The sequence below is a fragment of the Natator depressus genome, chromosome 1, assembly GCF_965152275.1.
Source record: "Natator depressus isolate rNatDep1 chromosome 1, rNatDep2.hap1, whole genome shotgun sequence".
Lineage (NCBI taxonomy): Eukaryota > Metazoa > Chordata > Testudines > Cheloniidae > Natator > Natator depressus.
The window spans coordinates 309434749-309450919 of NC_134234.1; the positions used below are offsets into that span (position 1 = coordinate 309434749).

General features: G+C 43.2%; 1 protein-coding gene across 3 annotated transcripts in view; it reads left to right on the forward strand.

Annotated features, from left to right (window-relative positions):
• PLXNB2 (plexin B2) overlaps positions 1-16171 on the forward strand; it is a 331427-nt gene that overhangs the window by 241078 nt on the left and 74178 nt on the right. For all 3 annotated transcript variants that reach the window (XM_074942362.1, XM_074942360.1, XM_074942361.1), the window contains 3 exons: positions 2562-2662; positions 11615-11741; positions 13431-13581. In XM_074942362.1, coding sequence (XP_074798463.1) covers positions 2562-2662; positions 11615-11741; positions 13431-13581 — 379 coding nt within the window. The remainder of the gene's footprint in view (positions 1-2561; positions 2663-11614; positions 11742-13430; positions 13582-16171) is intronic.

Genomic DNA, 16171 nt, shown 5'->3' on the forward strand with positions numbered 1-16171 from the left:
GCCCCCATCACCATTCACAGCCCATATTGCCTCACTGCTATTTTTAATAAACTAACTAGATTACAGCTAGTATGGGTACATCTACACAGCTGCAAATTGCACACCGGTTGTCGCAGGATAGACCTAGCCTTAGTTTTCTTCCATAAAATATGTATTCTGCTTAGACACTATTATTATTATTTAACAGTAGGTGCTGTATAAATGTGGAAGATGGAGGTAATGTAACTCCATTAATTGCAATGAACAGTCAAATCCTTTCACCTACTTTTAGTAACTACATAACTTGACGGAGACTAAAAGTCTTAATAGCGTGAAGAAATAAAACAGCATAATTGAAGGGAGGGGAAACAAATGTTGAAAATTGTACTTCTGTTCCTAGTGTACCATGTGGATATGGGGTTGTTGAAATGTCAGAGAAACTAGTGCAGAGTTGCAAATTTAAGACCAATTTAAACTAAAGTAAACAACTTAAGGACTCTATCCCTGTGCTGATACAGGTATTCAGTGATAAACGGTAACTGTCAGATGCAGTGAACCTTGTCACTCAGAGACAAAGTGCTGGGTCCTATGTGGTTACCACAGCAGGGACATTATAGCAGAGTGAAACATACTAGGTAGTGTTGTGCTGGGAGATATTTTGGTGTATCTAATGTAAAACATTAGAACTGGCGGAAAGATGGTAAAGAAGCAAAAAGAGATTAAAGTCAGAGAGTGAAAGAGTTTCCTGCTTTCCTGATTCACTTCTCCTCCCATCTGTTCAGTGTTTTCTTCTGTTGTGTAAATAAGCAGTGGGTGGTTTGGTGCAAATGTTTTTTAAAGTCTAGCCCCTTCCCACATGATTCCCAGAGCTCATGCAGAGATCAGGAGAAGTCCCCTGCAGCTTCACTGGGAAATTGGAAAAGACTGCATCACCCCTGCCATACCTATTTTGGTTTATTCAAAGTGTACAGAAGTGGTAGGTTTCCAAATTTGGCATGGTAGCTAGCTCCCATATTGGGAATAAAACAGCAGCCTGTGGCAGTTACATACCATTATTCTTGGCTTGTTTCCTGTTTAGCTTTTACCAATCTCTTTGATTTTAAGTGTCAGAAAATCTGTAAAATAAGCTTGTTTGCCTTTTAAAGCTGAATCTCACAATCTAAACGGAGCAGCTTTTTTTTTTAATCCATTAAGTTTACATCAAACTTGTAGAGACACTATAATATCTCTTAGGGCTTGTTCCTGCCTGCCAGGATTATGAAACAAATACTTTTGTCATAAGGGAGAGCGAGAGCGTCATCCCTTTTAACATTATGTTACTCATGACCATAGTACCAATTAGCAAGAGGGTGTTCCAAGATCTGAACTCCATTTAAGTAAAAATCTAAATGAAAAAACAGTATGAAAAAGAAAAAATGGGAACAAGGACACATCTCAATAGATGGGAACTATCAGATACTGGCTCTTTTTTTTTTTTTTTTTTAATTGACCCATATCTTGTCTCTGCTAATGTGCAAAATAAAAACCATATTTTTGGATTTTCAGAGTAATTTTTCAGCTACCTGCCAGTTGCTAAAAGAAAAAAAGAAAAGAAAAAAAAAGACTGAGTTATGATTTGCCAAAGTTTTTGTCATCTTCAGAAGTAAATCTTAATGGTCAGCAGAAAGAGAATGTCCTATTTCCTTCAAGAGCTTTTGTGCAATTTCAGCAGCATAATTTAAAACACAAGCATAATTTAAAACACAAGACTGTGCCTTGGCTCACTTTGTCATAAACCAAAGGAAAACAAAGTTATTTACACCCATCACTACAGGAAATCAAAAGCAGAGGCAGTGTGTTTGCTGGGGAGTATGAGTAGCATGGCTGCTATTTTCTCCACTACTGCTTCGTTTCATAGTTTTACATTGCTTATTTCAATTTTTCCACTTGAATTTGTTGTATGGCAACAAGGGATATGAATAGAGAACTGAGATACCTCTGGGCATTCCAAAATTCTCTTGCTTTTGAACATGCTGAACTGCTGCTGGATAGAAATAACACTTCTGGATGTATTTCCAAGCACTGGGCGGTAGTACCAACTAAAATGGGAGGGTATTCTAGTCATAAAGGGAACTGGAATGGCTGTTTGCGCCAATCAGTTCAAAGTTAGACATGTGGAAATGCCTATCCTAGAGCAGCATTCTTTGAAGAAGTGGAAAGCCATTTGTGCAGTGTCTAATGTTTGTGCCCTGCAGTAGTCATTGTAATGGGGATTTCCAGAAGGCACCTGCCTTATCTGGGGAAAATGATGGAAGGGTTCATTTTCAGCAAAAGGCAGATTACATGTTGACTGTCCAAAATATCACATTATATTGGACAGAAAATTAGATGAGACTTGCAATGTAATAGAGCAGAAAAAAATGTGAAATTGGACTCCAGTCACAGAGTCAACAAGTCAAGGATTAGGGAAGTGATTGATATGTCTCTATGTGGCCATAGTGAAACCAAGCGGAGTACTTTCTCCAGAAATGAAGTTGAGCTAAATTGATCCTTATTTTCTTTGTTCATATTGTGTTACGGTTTTTTTCATCTTCATTCTCCAGGTGTTTCGCCTTCCTGTCCAGGAATGTGCTAGTTTCTCAAACTGTACTCTGTGTACTCAAGCACAGGATCCTTACTGCGGCTGGTGTGTAATGGAGGGGAAGTAAGTATTGTTGATATTTTGCAGGTGGTGTGTAGTGTAATGTGGGGTGGGTGGTTGACACTGTTCACAGACAAAGTCCTTATATGGATGGGTGTAGCAGGCAAGCAAATAAGACAGCAAGGAAGAGAACTGCTAATACCCATAAAATATAAATCAGTCAAACACAGTTTTATTTTGAATTGCTCTATAGAGCAAGGCATCGTATGCTGAGCTCACAGCTAATCACAGGAGTATAGGAACTGACACTTGACTGACTTATCTATGTAGGTAACTAAATTAATATTCAGAAATATGTATTCTTCTTTGAGTGATGGTCTCTACTGTATTCCACTGAGGGTTATGCGCCTGTACTGCCTCATGGATTCGCGCAAGGCAATAAAGGGCATGGTGGGCTGGCGGCGTCTCCAGTTCCTTCTCATGGCTGCATGGTCCCAGTCAGAGCTTCTATTCTATTTCCTTGCGATGCTCTTTCCAAAACTTTGCAAGAAGACTCTTAGTACGGTTCATAGTTTAGATTTATTATTTTGTTCTGTATTTTTTGTTAGATTTTTCCTTCTTGGTAGTAGATTTAGGACTTGGGAAGCCGATTTGGCGGGGTTTCCAGCCAAACTTCCCTCCTACCCAACCCCATCCAGTACCCAGGCTTCGGTACTAGATTATGCCGAAGAAGATTTATGGGTTCAAAATCTGTGCTCCCTGCTTGTTTTCCATCTGCAATGAGCACCAACACTGTTTGTACTGCTTGGGGAAATCCCACATAGCATCCATTTCTTTCTCTGCCCATACTCAAGAAAACTGGGCTCTCCACCTCAGGAAACACATCATGGAGTTTGCCTTAGGACCGGCATTGGATCCTGGCCGTGGAACCCCCCGGTACATCGGCCTGAACAGATGGAGAGTGCTTCCCCTATTGTGGAACCTTCATTGGGCTTCACTGGTACAAGTGCGAAGGACCCCATGCCAGGCCTAGCCGTGATCCAAGGAAGCATGCACATGGGCATGGCAGTATATCGTCCTCCAAGTCTAAGAAGGACTTCTTATCCGTGAGTTCCGGCCACAGAGGAATCAGGCTTTCCAAGACTCACAAGACCGAAAAACGGCCATGCCGATCACCGGATCCATCAGTACCAATTACGGATCCTGCAACTCTGCCTGCTCCAGCTCCATCAGTGCCAAGGGAGCCATCCGTCTCCAGACAGATGTAGTTACTGGTGCCAGGTCCTCCTGCAGAACAGACCATTGACCCCTGGGAGACTCGTAAGTGTTCTGGGTCCCCACGAGTTGTTTGCACCAGAAGGGCTGTGGGCTCCACGTGTCCTGATCGGATTATCAGCTTGCAGTGATTTGTCCCCCACTTGTTCCCACCCCCCCCCTTTCTGGTGGTTCTGAAGGCACCATCATTTGGAGACATTTCCAACTCCTCTGATTCAGATGATATGGATGTCCGACACAGTCCACTGGTTCTGTTTTGGAAGCACGACTACCAGAAGGTTTTGATGGTACCGTGGCAGTTCTCTATCTTGCCTTACTCACAGAGCTGGTATCCGGCTCTGTGATTACAGGCTATGGGTCAGCCAACAGCAAGTTCAACCAGCTTGGCCAAACTGGAGCTTGTGGCCCCAAAATTTGTTGGATCATATTAAAGAAGTTCTGTATTAAAATCACAAATGAGTTTGATTCCCCATAGTTTAAATTCCAGGGTATTACTAATTAAGAGGTCTCTTGGTTTTTGGTACTGTTTCTCTCCCTCTATGTGTGAAACTTGCAAGCTGCTAATTGTGTTAGTACATTCTAAGACAGAGTCTGTTCTCAAAGCAATTCACAGAGAGAGAGACTCAAAGCAATACTCTAACAACAGAAACAGCACCCAGAGACTCCCCGCCCTTTTGTTGTATTAACAATTGTGATTTAAATAGAGATAGAGGATGTATGTGGATGGATGCTTGGTGCGGATAATAACTGAATGATCAGGGAGGTGCCAGCCTAAGAATCCAGTGTCCATCGGCTGAAGAAGGCGTCAAGTGGAAATAACCAGAGGACCCCCAGAGGACAGACTGGAATCCACCCAACAGCCTCAAGAATGGAAGAACCAAAGAACAAGATAACATCTGGCAGCATGGAGCCGTCAGGAATGTGCCATCTGCTGATTGATTCAGCAACAGCATGATGAAGCAATTCCCATAGACTGGCATAGGAAGAAATTCCTATAAAAATAGACTCTAAAAAGTGAGAACATTGGGGTCTGATTCTGCAAACCAACTTCCAGGAGCATCAGATGAGCATCTGACAAGGCCCTGCTCCCTTCTCATGTCCAGGCCACCTGGCCAGTGGCTTGGCATGAGCAACTCTAAGGCTGGTAACTATGATAACAACCTTGCAGAACCTGTGTGTGTGTGTGTGTTTGTAGGAATGAATGTGTGAATAAATATGAGATTGAATGGAATGTTATAGCTATAACTAACTGCTTACTATGATTCTTTCTGTATTCACAATAAATGTGGTATTTTACCTTTTTCCCTTTAATAAGATCCTGCTGGTTTTTATTTTATTGGTATAACAAATTCACCCTTCGAACAGGCCTGCTTCCCATCGTCCACAACCATAGTCGGGAGGCACTCCGATATAGCGTTGGACGATGCACTGATTAGTCCAACTCCAATGGTACCAGAGGATCCGGAGAGGCATCCCTCATCTTCTCCAGATGTGGCCGCCTCTTCAGTCCCCTCCTCCCCACTGGATGACTATTGACAGTTCCAGGAACTTCTGTGGAGAATAGCCGAAGTGCTAGGGATCCACACGACAAAGTACAGGACAGTCAACACCAGCTGCGTGACATGTTGCACATTTCAATACCAACGAGGGTGGCCCTACCAATCAACGACGCCATCCTCCAGCCGGCACGTACCCCAGCTATGTGTACACCCACCCTGAAAGAGGCTAAGAAGAGGTATTATGTTCTCCCCCAAAGGGTCAGAGTTCCTATTTTCTTATCCTCCATTGAACTCTTGGGTTATCCAGGCAGCGTCAGAAAATTCCAGCAACACCCCCGCTCCAACCCATCCAATAGAGAGGATAAGAGGCTAGACCTGATGGGCAGAAAGGTCTTCTCTTCGGCAGGGCTCCAATTTCATATTTCACATTACTTAGCCCCAATGAACAAATATGATTTTAACAACTGTGGGCAATTGGCTGAGTTCACAGACAAGCTACCTCACAAGATCGCAATCAATTCCAGGCAGTTTTGCAAGAAGGCACATTATTCACCACGTCCATGCTACAGGCTGCAGTGGACTCTGCAGACACAGCTTTCCATGTCTGGGCAATGGGGAGTCCTGGTTACACTCCTCTGGCTTCCCTAGGGAAGTGCAGAACATTGTAGAGGACCTTTCATTCAACGAATCATATCTCTTCAATCAGAAGACAGATGAGACCCTGCACTCCCTAATGGACACTAGAGCCACTTTAAGATCTTTGGGTATCTACACACCAGCACCCAAGCGGATATGCTACCACTCAACCACAATCACATCGCGTCAGGGCTCCACCACCTACAAGCCTCCTCAAAAACGCCCTAAGATACACAGACCCCGTCTGTCTATATCGACTGCCCAGTCATCCATGCAACGCACCCATTTGTCGCATAAGTGGTATTTCTGAGTGTCCTTAGAGAGCTGTCCACCACTCTCTGTACACCCTGCCTATCTCCTTCGGGGGTGCCTCAAACTCTTTCTACCAGCATGGAAAGCAATAACAATGGACAAGTGGGTCCTAGATATTATTCAGAGCAGCTGCATCCTAGAGTTTACAGCGATGCCCCCATCTCGCCCTCCACCTCAGGCCACATGCATGGAACACCCTTTTGCTGAGGGGAGCTGTGGAGCTAATCCCAGTTCCCTTTCAGGGAACAGGATTCTACCTGAGTTATGTGTTAGAACCCAAGAGAATGGAGACCAGTATTTAATCATGACACCTCAACCATTCAACTTCTAAACCAAGATTCCACCTGGTCACATTTGCAACAATCATTCCCTCACCGGAGAAGGATATGTGGTTTACGACTCTTGATATGCAGGATGCCTACTTCCACATCAATATACACCTGACACACAGAAAGTTCCTGAGGTTCAAGGTGAGACCTCGATATCTGTAATAGAGTGTTCTCCCATTTGGACTTACCACTGCCCCACGAGTGTTCACAAAAGTTTTCTTGGTGGTGGCAGCAGCTCATCTCAGACATTAGAGAATCCTCATTTTTCCCCTATCTAGATGACTGGCTGCTAGCAGCACAGTCCAAGGAAGAGGCCTAGGAATCGACATCACAGCTGCTTCTACTCCTCAACTCCCTCGGGGTCAGCTTCAACATCGAAAAATCGATTTTGTGCCCTACACAATCCCTGGAGTTCATAAGAGCTTGCACAGATGCGACTTCCAGCCAAGCTTATCTGCCAGGGGACGGATTCCAGAAAATGCGAGAACTAATCACTCTGGTCACATCCAATCCTTCAGTTCTGGCCAAAATCTGTGTTTCTCATTTGGGACATATGGTGGCCTGCACATACGTCATACCCTTTGCTTTCCTGCAACTGTGCTCCCTCCAGCTCTGGCTACAAAAAGTCTACTCCCCCGTGCATCAATTTATGCACTCTTCTTAGCATACCACCAGAAGTCATCTCCTCACTACAATGGTAGAGGGACCCACGATGAGTCTGCTTGGGGATGACCTTCCTCCCACCCTCGTCCAATCATAGTGACAATCATAGTGGATGCATCCCACGTGGGCTGGGGTGCCCACATGGGCGACCACATGATACAAGGCACCTGGATGCCACAGGAGGCCAGGATGCACATAAACATATTGGAACCCTGGGCAGTACACAAAGCTGGCCAAACATTCCTGCCCACCATTCAGGGCTGACATGTTCTTATAATATCAGACAACACCGCCAAGGTCTTCTACATAAACAAGCATGGGGGAACAAGATCCTGAGCCCTGTGTGTGGAAGCTGTACACCTCTGGGAATGATCCATCGCACATCATATCCTTCTGACGGTAGCCTACCTACCGGTTACCCAGAACATGATTGCCGATGGTCTCAGCAGAAACTTTGCAACTGACCATGAATGGGAGTTGCACAACTCTAATCACGGACGTCTTTGGTCTGTGGGGAACCTTAGTAAGGGATCTTTTGGCATCCCACAATAACACCAAATTCACCCAGTATTGTTCAAGGAGAGGAATTGAACTCACTCAAAGGGATATGTCCTATTCATCAATTGGTTGGACCGGATGCACTACGCCTTCCCTGCCTTACCTTTCCTACCACAAGTAATCCACAAGATCAGACGAGAGAAAGCAACAACTGTCTTGATCACCCCCTTCTGGCCTTGCCAATTCTGGCTCCCGCTTCTCCTCTGCATGTCGAAGCACCCTCCACTCACACTTCGGATGTTCACAAATCTACTGACTCAACAACACAACAGCAGACTCAGACACCCCAACCCACACACACTTCCATTGACTGCTTGGTTTTTGGATGGACGCCTCTACTAGCACAGGAATGCTCTCTGGCAGTTCAAGATGTCCTTTCAAGCAGCAGGAAAGACTCCACAAGACACTTGTATCAAGCCAAATAGACATGTTTCACTTCCTGGGCTGCATGACAGGGCCTTGTCCCTGAAACTGTGAGCATCCCGCTATTCTTGGAATATTTCATCTATCTGAAGAACTCGGGACTTGCCCTCAGTTCCATTAAGGTGCATGCAGCTGCCATCAGCGCTTTACGCCCACTGGTGGACGGACATTCCGTTTTTACCCACCTCTTAACTACGATTCTGGAAGGGCCTTCTGCGAAAATACCCTCCCACTCAGCCTATTGCCCTCCAATGGGACATTAACCTAGTCCTCTCCTCATTGACGACCACTCCCTTCAAACCTATGGCCTCATGCTTGCTGTCACTCCTGACCATGAAAGTCACTTTCCTTGTTGCTATTACATTGGCTAGGAGGATTGGCAAACTGGGAGCCATGATGGCTAACCCCCCTTTCACCATTTTCCATAAAGACAAGGTCTCTCTATGCCTTCACCCCAACTACCTACCCAAGATGGTTTCCCAATTCGACCTCAGTCAACCCATACACTTTCCTTCCTTCTTCCCCAACCCTCACGCCTCTAATGAGGAATGGAGACTTGACTCAATAGATGTTCACAGGGTCTTGGATTTTTATCTTGAGCAGAAAAAGCCATTTTGGAAATCTCCTAGGCTTTTTGTAGCCATAGCAGAGAGAATGAAAGGGCAAGCCATTTCCACCCAGAGAATTTCCAAGCGAGTCTCAGGATGCATTACACACTATCAATTATCAGGACGATCCCTACTTGAAGGGATTCAGGCCCATTCCATGGGAGTGCAAGCATCAGCCACACTCCACAACATGCCCCTTGCAGACTTATGCAAGAAGACCACGTGGAGTTCTGTACACACCTTTTCCACACATTATGTTCTAGTAGTGGTTCTCAACCAGGGGTCCAGGGCCCCCTGGGGGGCCGCGAGCAGGTTTCGGGGGGCTGCTAAGCATGGCCAGCACTAAACTCACTAGGGCCTAGGGCAGAAAGCCGAAGCCCCACTACACAGGACTGTAGTCTGGGGCCCTGAGCCCTAACACCTGGGACTGAAGCTGAAGCCTGAGCAACTTAACTTCGTGGTGCCCCCTGTGGCATGGTGCCCCAGGCAACTGTCCTGCTTGCTACCTCTGAACACTAGCCCTGTCTTTTTTATGGAGAAAAACAATTATTGTGGCACAGGTGGACTGTGGAGTTTTTATAGCATGATGGGGGGCCTCAGAAAGAAAAAGGTTGAGAATCCCTGCTCTAGTGCATGATTCCTCAATGGACACTTTTTTTCAGAGCAGCAGTCCTCCATTCCACAGTCTCCTCATGCCATCCTCCCACCTAGGCACTCACCTTCAGTGGAATACAGTAGGGACCATCACTCAAAGAAGAAAATGAAGTTACTTCCCTGTAACTGGAGGTTCTTCAAGATGTGTGGTCCCTATCCATCCTCCAACAGCTCTGCGGTAGAGCAGGAACTGGAGATGCCGGTGGCTTGCCATGCCCTTCGTCGCCTCAGGCGAAACCATAAGGTCCTGCAGGTCGCATGTGCAGACCACTGAACAGTACTACTTGCAAAAGCTCTGGTCCAGGCACATGGTGCATTGCACAATCCTCAGTGGAATACAGATAGGGACCACCCATCTCGAAGAACCTCCAGTTACAGGTAAGTAACTTCGTTTTCTATGAATGTGCTGAGCAATCTTGGAATGTCTCTTGTTTTCACGCTGCATTGATGGGGTTCGAATAGGGGGCTACAGCCTTATAGCTCTGCTTCTGACTGCTAGGTTAATTAGTCCCTTGGCATGAGCTGTTGGGGTTTCATGATATGAAGTGCATGCTGTCCGCACAAAGGGGTTATTTAATTGTGGTATGAAGATAAATTTCAGGCCTCTTGCTTCCTGTCTAAAAATTTGAACGATCACATTAAGTTACAAGCTTGATGTGAAGCAGAACACGGAGTACCCTAGCGAAGTTTATGCATTCCATGCAGGTTTGTGTAATACACTGTTGCTTTATCAGTCTGTACGTCGGTTAGCATATATATAAACCTGGGGATTCAGAGTATATGAGCAAGTTCAACTTGAACTCCTTTTAGGCTTCTGGGAGCTGAAGGCTGTGTCATGTATCATACAAATGGCAGTTTTCCCTAGATTTCCCTTCAGGTTTCTGATATAACCTCTGACCTCAATATTGCAAAGTATTAATGATCTCTGTGACACATGGGCAAACATGCATTTTTGTACATTTTCTAGTATTTTATTAATTTACAAGGAAAATCTAGAACTCATTTTTGAAGTCTTTTACTTAGTTACACCACATTATAACCCATGATCAGACACAGTACTTCACCAATTGTGTGTGTGTAGGTATATATGTGTGTGTACCTACACACACACAGTTTGTATATGTACAATATTCAGAAGGTAGTGTGGCTATTAGAACTGTACACTAACCAACAGTACAATGATTGTATTGTTAGTTGAATGCTGTTATTTTAATATTAATATTTCAGTAACTGTCCAGAGGCATTAATCAGGATTGGGCTCCATTGTGCTAGGCACCATACAATAGGTGTAAATGGTGTACAAGGCTGACCCAAAGTTTTGTGGGGCCTATTCAGCTAACTCCCCTCCTATAACCAGGTCTGTCACCTCTTAGAACCAATGATACCTTCCCTGTCTGCCTCCTGTCTTCCATCTGTGACAATCCCCCTGACCTGTTAGTGAGACTCCAGTTAGTAACGCCCCTGTTACCCCTGCCTCCTGTAGTAGCTAAGAAAGCGAGAAGGTGGGCCTGGAGTGGAATCTTTGATGCAAGAGTCATAGCTAATAAATTCACTTCCGTTAATAGCCCTCTAACGCTGGAATCAGACAAGCCTACAGCCACAGCTCTGATGCTCTCTGAGTTTTATGGGTCAGTTGTGTGTCTGCTGCTGTTACACCAGTAAAGACCTAAATTTTCCACTTGAGCTGTAGAAATAGAAGACTGGTCAAGGAATTTAAAGTAGTATGTTAAGGCATAGATGGAATGGGTCTTATTTGGATGAACTGCAGGTAACTGGTCCATTCTCTGAGTTCTTTGTATTAAATATCATCTCTCTGTGGGATTGGATTGTCTAGTTTTATGGAATATAAAATGGCTTATCGGTAAATATTTGTGTTTTGCTTTATCACCCAGATGTCTTACAAGCAGCTATTGTGTTATAATTAAAAACCTCTTCTAACTGAAAGCAAAATTGTCAGTACCTAATTTTTTTTGAAGAAGTTGTCCTTTAAAACAGAGAACACTGATCTTAATCAGCTTTGTATTAGATATTTATATTGTTGTGTTTTTTTTTAATCAGGTGCACAAGGAAGATAGACTGTAAAAGGGCTAATAAGCCGAACCATTGGCTGTGGAGTCCAGATGGTGTATGCATTACTATTACTAGTGCGCATCCTCAAAATATGAGCCACAAAGCCCCTGGCAAGGTATGAAAAATAGACTTTTTGCCTATTGTATGCTTAAAGCACACATACAGTTGCTATAAGTAGCATATCAGAAAAATACATATCGATACATATTTGTTTGCAGTGGTAATTTGAAATTGTATTGAAAGAAGCCTACATCTACTCTTTTTTAGCTGCCATTTTTGCAGGCTGCAATTACAAAGAAGTGTGGTTTTTAACTTTAGCTGTATACAAAAGTGGCACATGCTGTTATGGTTGTCAAAATGCCTCTGTCTTGAGTCTAGGCTACATTTGTCTGTATTATGGGGAATAGATTTTTTAAGTTGAAGTTAATTGATTAAACTTGTGTAGCTTTTGTTTATTTTTCAGTTTATAAAATGCACGTGTCCAGGATGTTCTATAAGCACATGTTTGAAACGTTAAAATAATACACAACTCATTAATGTTAATTAAATGGGCCATCTCCAAGAGGGTTCCATGCCCTCTCAGTACCCACTTGCAGCTCACTTAGGCAGAAATTTGAGTCAACAGTTGAGCCTTAAATCATGCTTTGAAAGTCAACTAGTAATAGGAACACAAGAATTGTCATATTGGGTCAGACTAGTGGTCCGTCTAGTTCAGTGTCCTGTCTCTGGGAGTGGCAGATACCAGGTGCCTCAGAGGAAGGTACAAAAATCTCTGCACTAAATCAGTATGACCCCAGTTAGTTAGAGGTTAGCTTTTAAGCCCTGAAGCATGAGAGTTCATATCTGTTCCAAAACCCTTGCATTTTGTTTTAGTATTTACTGTTACAACTCTGGGTATTCCTCATTATTCATATAAATATCTAATCCCTTTTTGAATCCTGCTGAAGTGTTGAAAGTCAGGCTCTGATGGACCAGTGGAAGCAAGCTGCTGAGTTGGGATCACTGATAATACCCTGTCACTATCCCCAGATAGTGAAAACTATTAGTGAAAGTGTCCTATTTGATCAGGATTGATATGGTGGAGAGCAGAGAGAGTGAGAGAAGACACTCAAACCATATTGAGCTCCATTAGATAAAAATCTACAACTTGAATTGTACCTGAAAGTGAAGAGAAAGCCAGGTCTCCCTCTGGACAACAGGTTTTATGTATTCTCTGCGGGTAATACACTAAAGCAAGCAGGCAGATACATTCTGCTTGAGCTGAGACTTCCCAAGTGGTCTTTGACTCTAGCTCTATTCTAGAATGCTTTGTGATAACCCAATCAGGAGGTAAGCAAGGTGTGAGTGTCCATAGGGAGCTGACCATTTTAATAAATCCATTGCTGGAGAATAATCTAAAAGAAAATCATCTGTCTGGGAAAAAGTCACAATCAAAACCGTGAAAAGAACATGGAAATCACTATCCTCCATTTAATTTACTCTTTCCTGTGATAATCCAAGCTTTTATTGTAGTCCATCTACTCACCACAGAAAATGCTGTAATTCCTGCAGTAAGATGTCTCAGAGGGGAAAAAGAGGCTATCTAATTACTGACTGTAGTACCAGTGGCTGTGGAAAAGGGGGACAATGAGAAACTATAAAAACAGAACCGGTAGTTAACACACCAGTTTCCTGGAGCATCAAAATCCATAAAAGCACCCGCTCTCCATCTTAATCTGTCTCTGACCTTGCTCATTTTTGTTTGAGTGGTGGTTGTTTTTTGTGACATTTTTTCTAAAGTAGAATTATGCCTTTGTGTTTCCAGGTAGAACTGACTGTAAGTCCGTTGCCAGAGTTAACTGAAAGTGACATGCTTTGTTGTCAGTTCGGTGAAACAACCAATATTGCAGAGCTGAGAAATGGGACTATTATCTGTGATCCTCCCACTACAATTCCTCCCACTCCAAAAGGTCAAGGTAAGGACACTGTGCTGCCTCCCATTTATTTTATGTGGGATGATCACTACTGTTGTAATCCTCCATTATCTATCATTTGCTTATAAGTTTTTCCAAGGTCAACCCATTGAGCTGAATTTTTTTCTTTTCTTGATCTCTTCCTAGTTTCAGCAAAAACCAGTGCAGTCACTTCTATGCATGAGGTTAGTGGAAAAATAGTTTGGTCAAAGTTAAGTTTTTCCAACTATTTTTTGAACAGCTCTAGGACTTCCAGTGTTTGCAGCAGGAACTTGAAATGAGGCAGACGGGATCAGAGATGTGCCTTTTCCTGTACTCATGAAAATCTGTCTAGATTTGAATGACTTATCAGTCCCCCCTAAATTGACATTTGCACATGTGCAGTAGAGCTTGTTCAGCACTTGCTCCTAAATTTTATGAATTTCCAAAGTGTGCCTGCCTGTTTCCTTGCACCACAGACCATCCTTTCTCATCTGGGAGTTCCCTGTCTTATTCACTACACACCGTTCAAATTATGTAACAAACTAGATAGGGGTCCTGCAGGAAAAAATAGCATGCCATGTAATTAAAGATGCTATCATAATTCTGCATCCCTGTTTGTATGCAGTCAGTTTCCATGAGCAATCATAGTTCTTCTGGGGTTTTCTAGCTATTGAGTGCTTGACTTCATAGCAGTGTTCCCTTAACATCTATTCTTCTTCGAGTGCTTGCTCATGTCGATTCCATTCTGGGTGTTCATGCGGCCACGTGTGCGGCCGTTGCACGTTTTTGCCTTAGCAGTACCCGTAGGGCTGTCTGTGGCACCCTCTGGAGTGCTGCACTCAAGCCGCGGTATATCAGGCACTGCCATCCCTATGCCCTCTCAGTTCCTTCTTACCTCCTGTGGTGGTCAGTCGGAGTGTCTTTCTTGCTTAGCAAGAGCTAGCCGTTTCTCCTTTTGAACTTTTTGCCTTAGGGTCTTTGTACATAGTTTGCATATAATAGTGTTAAGTGGTTGTTAAGTGTGTGCTTGTTAGTAGTTAGGGTCCCAGCCAGGACTTTGCCCCAGGCGGCGCATGCCCCTGTCTCCCGGGTTTGTCCTTGTCCATGTTGATAAAGTTGATGTAGTTTGACTCCAGTCAGCACATAAAGTGTTATGGGAAGCCTATCAGGAGGAGCATTGGAGTAACCAAGGCATCTAGAAATAATAGAGGCCTCTGAATTTCTCACAAACAAATCCATCTCAGAGAGCCTTCAGAACCAATATGAAGATGGTCAAAAGCCTCACAGGCACCACAGCAGAAGGCAATCTGTAACCACCAACAGCAATGCAATGATTGCTAGTAGAACGTGACAAAAATCCAGACACAACGATTTAGTCTTGAGAAGCTCCGCCAAGTTGAGATCATCCACACTGCTTTAGTTGTGAAAAATTCCAAAAGGACTAGGATGCATTCTAATTGGAAGGACACTGATTTGCAGATCTCATTTTAAGTTCTCTGCAGTAGGAGTTGGATACAAACCTAACTGAACTTTTCCATGAAACCAATGGTAGGTAAAGTGATCTTGCAGCCAAGCTGCCATCACTCTTTCAAGAAATTATTTGAGGAAAGCACAGTTTGCAGTTGCTCAATAGCTTGTGAAATAGCTTGTCACAGCAGTTTAATGATTTCTGCAAGAGGAATTGTAAAGATCCTCATTGTAGAAAGCCCCAATTTCTAAAGATAATTTTTCTATTCTTTGTTCAGTAATGATCCAGATTAGAAATACATTCATGGGGAAGTTATGTACAGTGAGCCAAAGGTTCAAAGTGCTAGTTTAATATTTCAGGCATTACTGTAGTTACTGAATAACTTGTACAACGTTGACTTTTTCTAATTCATATGAGTTTATAGAGTTGGATGCACAAGTCGTACAAGCAATTTTACAGGAAGAAATATCCATACTTTATGAAAATATTTTCTTAAAAATAACTCTTCTATCATTTTTTTCTTCTGTATTCAATTCTCATTTTCCTTATTACCTCAGTTTTCATCATTCTAATACATTCTTAAGGCATTTCCATACTATAATACTATTCTGTAATGTTGCCTACTTGCTGTTTCTCTTTATGTATCCCATCCTATCTTTGTACCATCAGTTACTGAAAATTTAGTAAACATTAAGAACAAATAAAATTAGTTATATCATGAGAGTGAAAGTTTTAACCTTGTGATTCCAGTGAGGTGTTTGCTTTACATCCTAAACAAATAATAAAAACATCATAGAATCATAGAATATCAGGGTTGGAAGAGACCTCAGGAGCTCATTTAGTCCAACCCCCTGCTCAAAGCAGGACCAATCCCCAACTAAATCATCCCAGCCAGGGCTTTGTCAAGCCTGACCTTAAAAACTTCTAAGGAAGGAGATTCCACCACCTCCCTAGGTAACGCATTCTAGTGTTTCACCACCCTCCTAGTGAAAAAGTTTTTCCTAATATCCAAGCTAAACCGCCCCCACTGCAACTTGAGACCATTACTCCTTGTTCTGTCATCTGCTACCACTGAGAACAGTCTAGATCCATCCTCTTTGGAACCTCCTTTCAGGTAGTTGAAAGCAGCTATCAAATCCCCCC